This window comes from Asterias amurensis, chromosome 12 (assembly GCF_032118995.1).
Source record: "Asterias amurensis chromosome 12, ASM3211899v1".
Classification (NCBI taxonomy): Eukaryota; Metazoa; Echinodermata; class Asteroidea; order Forcipulatida; family Asteriidae; genus Asterias; species Asterias amurensis.
The window spans coordinates 13,014,539-13,019,068 of NC_092659.1; the positions used below are offsets into that span (position 1 = coordinate 13,014,539).

The window sequence follows — 4,530 nt, forward strand, 5'->3', positions numbered from 1 at the left end:
CACAATTTCGCGCGGGTCCCGCAAGTGGTTCTTCCCCACTTCCGTTTTATAACCCGTTCTCATGTTTTCCAGTTTTGCGCGGTTCCCGCTGGGTCTTTCCCAGTTTCACGGTTTGATTTTTCCTTCGTTCAGTGTATTATTTTCCTGTCCCATATCCCATCATCAAAGTCCCTTTTATTTTGTTTCCTTTTTCGTATCCCAGCCCTTCCTTTTCATTTCCCCGTCATTTTGTTTATGTTCCCCCGTCCCCCGTCCAACATATGTACCTACCACTAAGTGCCCTTCCCCCACTCCGATCCCCGGCCCACATCTGACACGCCCCTCTGTCCCCGTGATCCCGTGCGTTGGAATTGTCTTTGCTCATACTGTTTTCCCCCCTGTCATTTTTGACTGAATTAAATGTGGTTTTATTAGCTTCTCACAAAGTGGCTATTTTAACGGTGACGTTTGTCAAACCTAGCGAAATGTCCCACTGAAGTTCCGCCGTCGGTGGACGCTCATGCATGGGGACTTATTCTTCGTTGGGGGACAACCTTTCCGCTGAGCACGGTGGACAGAATAACAAGAGACAGTTTATCCTAAGAGACACTCTCACATGGACGAACCAGAAATCTCCGTACGAACCAGCCCATAGTTCATGTTTTTTCCAGTTTCGCGCGGTTCCCGCGAGTAGTTCTTGCCCGTCTCGTTTATTGTTTTTTGTCCTGTTCATGAGCTCTGCACGTGTAGTGCTTTTTTGTACACAGTTTTCGGATATGCATTTGTGCGCGTAGTGTGCATCCTCGCGTCCATGGGCTTATACCTGCACACAAAAAAAGTTAATGTTATTCGAAAACAAACGGTTATAAACAGCCCCAGCTGGTCATGATCAATCGTTCTCTCAATCAAACACCAAACGCAAATAGGAATAGCGAAACTATCTGGAGTGTTTATTATTATTATTATTCTAATCTATGTATAACTCTAGTTGTGTACAATAAAACTAACATGTGAAAATTTCATTTCAAAACTTGGCAGCTTTCGAGAGATATCGCCAAAACTCCGGAGTGGTTAAGTACACGCAGAAAGAATTATTCGTATTGGAATACACAACATGAGAAACATTTTTAACAATTACATTTTTTCAAAATATTCGGAGGATAGAAACTGAAATCTTTTTCCGTAACCACATCACTTTAAAGCGAAAAGATTTGTCAACTGCATTATACTATCAAAAGCTGCTGTACTTTAAACCGATTATTTTTAGGAGTTATGACCGAACGTTTACCTTCCCTGAAGCATCAACAAGAGTTAAATATCTTAAAACATTAGTACCACGAACATGGAAACTAATTTATTGTCGGGGGAATTAACTAGCGCGGGAACAAAGACAAATTAACTAGAGCGGGAGTGGAACCTGCGACCCCTGATTAACGTGACATCGGTTCACTTATCGCTTATCATATTAAGCAATAATTACTGGCGGTCTCCTTTTTTGTAAATATCTTTGTTCGGGAATACCAGGCTCTCATGTTTTAGAGTCATTATCAACTTTCGTCGGAGGAGATTTCAACTGACATCCATCAATCCAATAATTTTAGGTGTTTCTGGGGGTGAACCGAAGGTGAATTAATTCGTTTTAATTGTTATTTGTATTATTTATATTTTTTGCAGATGGTCTCCTATGGCCCTCTGGTGTTTACGGTTTACCAACGCCTACAAGTGGTTGCCCAAACAACTCCGGAGTCATCTGGGAAACTGGTTCCCGTTTGCAAGACACTGAAAACGAATACTCATCTAACTACTGGTCCACTGGTATCCAACTCCTTGGACCGTATGAGAGAAACGACATGACACAGAACTTCTGCATGAAGACACGTGATCATACAGACGAGGCTGAGGGTGACTGGCCGCAGGGGAGATACTGTGTGTTCAAGTACGGACCAAGCTGTCCAAAAAGTAAGGCTTGATTTCATTTCTCATTGTAATCATAGATTGTCATCTTATCAATTTATCATATTCATTCATTCATTCATTCATTCATTCATTCATTCATTCATTCATTCATTCCTTCATTATTGGTTTATTCTTTAATCACAAAATTCTCATTGCGACCAGAGGTCAAAATATAACAAAATTGGCTGAGGAGAGAAAATATTTACATCGCAGGATCGGAGCATAGAGCAAGGAACAGAAGGAGTTACAACTAGTCGTCTTCAAAGGTTCCATGTGTGTTACCGCGAGCGTATGTGCGGCATTATAATGTAGCCCGAGCCCTAAAAGGCTACATTTAGGGCTCGGGCTACATTATGGTGCCGCACAAGTGTATAACGACCAGCGCAAATCGGCAGAAACATCTGCGGGCGCATTTCCTAACGAGCGAAGTATATAAAGAACTAGCTACCCACCAGTTACGCCACAGAAAAATACACAGATTGCAATGCGTTCAAGCATCCGTCTCAACCAACGACATACGGCAAGGATGATTTAAGCTAAGAATAACGACATTTCAATGAGTTTGGCAAACAAAAATGCAATAAGAATTACATATTTGTAGTATTCTTATTAAACAAACACAAAATCAGTTGAATAATTACCTTTCTCTCAATCTTCTTAACCAAAAATATCCTACGCGAAATTATTTATAAGTAAAAAAAAATAAAGTCATTTTATATTCCCCTGTTTTATCTCAATTCGTTTTCAACGGCCGGAGACCACCGACATTCTGTTCATGATAAAACAATCAATACCACATATTTCATAATTTTCCCGATAAGCAAAACCTAACAAATGTCATAATTCATCACAGGAAAGACCGATTTGTTTGCTTCAAAATTCAGTCAAAAGCTCAAAGTCTACAGTTTCTAATGTAGCATTGTGCGCATGCAACGTAGGTGAAATTGTTTACTGCGCACGCGTTGAACTTGTGTGTTGCTACTTTACCACTCCAATAATTATAAATGGAAAACGACGTGACACCAGCGACGGCAGCGAAAGGCGGTAACACACATGGGGTACAAAGAGCTCGCTGCGGTCGGAATGTGTCACAGCCTTTTACAGGCGCTGCGGTTCACATCCATAGTGTTTCCACTGGAGGTTGATGCAACACTAATCGGATTAATTTGAGCTTCGGGGATTAAGACTGGAGTTGTAACTCTTTCTGTTCCTTGCTCAATGATCGGAGGGAATATATAGATTGAGTTCGGTCTTTCGTCTCTGTGCGCAGGAACTTGTGTTCCCCATGTCTTCTCCACTAAGTAAAAATAACAAAAAACAATGAGGGCTAAGATTACCAAGTCCAATTTGAATGCGATTTGGTCCGTGGACAAACGATTTAATTCCCTCCCGTACCCCTATTCTTTTCACTGCCGATACGCTAGTTTCTATCTAAGAAAAGTCACAATAGAAAGGAATTTTTACTTTCCCTTTTGACAGTGATGTCGTCTGGTTTCATCTTTTGGAATGACGAAGACAGCAACAACCACAACGAAGTGCAAGGCATCGTACCATCAGGAGTGTACGACCAGGATACCCGTATCGACTACTGCTGCATGACCGATGGTGACGTATCCCAGCCGATCAGCTTGCCTACTCAGAATCCTTTCTATCTGTTCCCGTATAACTCGGAGCAGTGCCAGGCCGTCCAAGGCATGAATGCGACTCAGGAGTATTTTCGTTGGGACGAGGAAGACATCCCAACATCTGAAGACAAAACTGGGGGATCCCATCCGTATCACATTATTCACGGTTTAGCAGACGACAACATCGTACACTACTGTCATTACGAAGCCATCTATAACATAGTTTCAATATAGTAGGCAGTCGTACACATAGTTTTCACGTTGACTTGCGGAGCATTTTTTTTGGGACGAGGAAGACGACACAACAAGTGATGACAAAACTGGGGGGTTACATCCGTACCTCAACATTGTACCATCAAGTTCGACTTGGGCGGACAATATCATCGTACACTACTGTCACTACGAAGCCATCTAACCTATTTTTATAAGTCTATAAGCAGTCGTACACATTATAAGTTTTCACGTATACTTATATCTAAATAGCTGCTTTAAAGGGTATATATACTTTTTCCTAACAAAAACAGATTTACGTTAAACTTATACAGTTTGAAGATTATGATAGTAGAAAGCTTCCCTTGAAATTTTACTTACTGGGGTGCTGTAGTTTTTGAGAAATGAAATTATAATAATTTAAATGTAATAATTTTCGTCTCAGTTTTTATACTAAAACCATTGCATAACTGGTTAAAACCAGTTATGCAATGGTTTTAGTATAATATCATAACTGGATAAGGGATTTTACATGCTAAAATAATTTTGGTCTCATAAGACCAAAATTATTTTGTGACTTGTTTTACTAATTTCTCAAAAGCTACACAACCTTAGTTAGTAATATTTGAAGGTACGCTTTCCACTATCATTATCTTCAAACCCTGTAAGTTTAATGTAAATCTGTGGACATTTTTAAAAAGTACCCAAATCCTTTAACTCATTGTTTATCTCGTTAGTGATGGATGTTCGTCACCGATGG

General features: G+C 40.3%; 1 protein-coding gene across 1 annotated transcript; it reads left to right on the plus strand.

Annotated features, from left to right (window-relative positions):
- The first annotated feature begins 503 nt into the window (after positions 1-503).
- On the plus strand, positions 504-3,794 carry LOC139945420 (uncharacterized). The gene is made up of 3 exons (XM_071942770.1): positions 504-669; positions 1,654-1,938; positions 3,415-3,794. Exons 1-3 carry the CDS (start codon positions 504-506, stop codon positions 3,792-3,794), a joined length of 831 nt encoding a protein of 276 aa, XP_071798871.1.
- Positions 3,795-4,530: the final 736 nt, after the last annotated feature.

What these genes read in the sequence shown, in the direction of transcription:
- LOC139945420 (XM_071942770.1), top strand. Translation starts at nt 504, where the DNA reads ATGGGGACTTATTCTTCGTTGGGGGACAACCTTTCCGCTGAGCACGGT. An exon ending in GTTTCGCGCGGTTCCCGCGA is followed by an intron (nt 670 to 1,653) that starts GTAGTTCTTGCC and finishes TATTTTTTGCAG; the next exon opens with ATGGTCTCCTATGGCCCTCT. An exon ending in CGGACCAAGCTGTCCAAAAA is followed by an intron (nt 1,939 to 3,414) that starts GTAAGGCTTGAT and finishes CCCTTTTGACAG; the next exon opens with TGATGTCGTCTGGTTTCATC.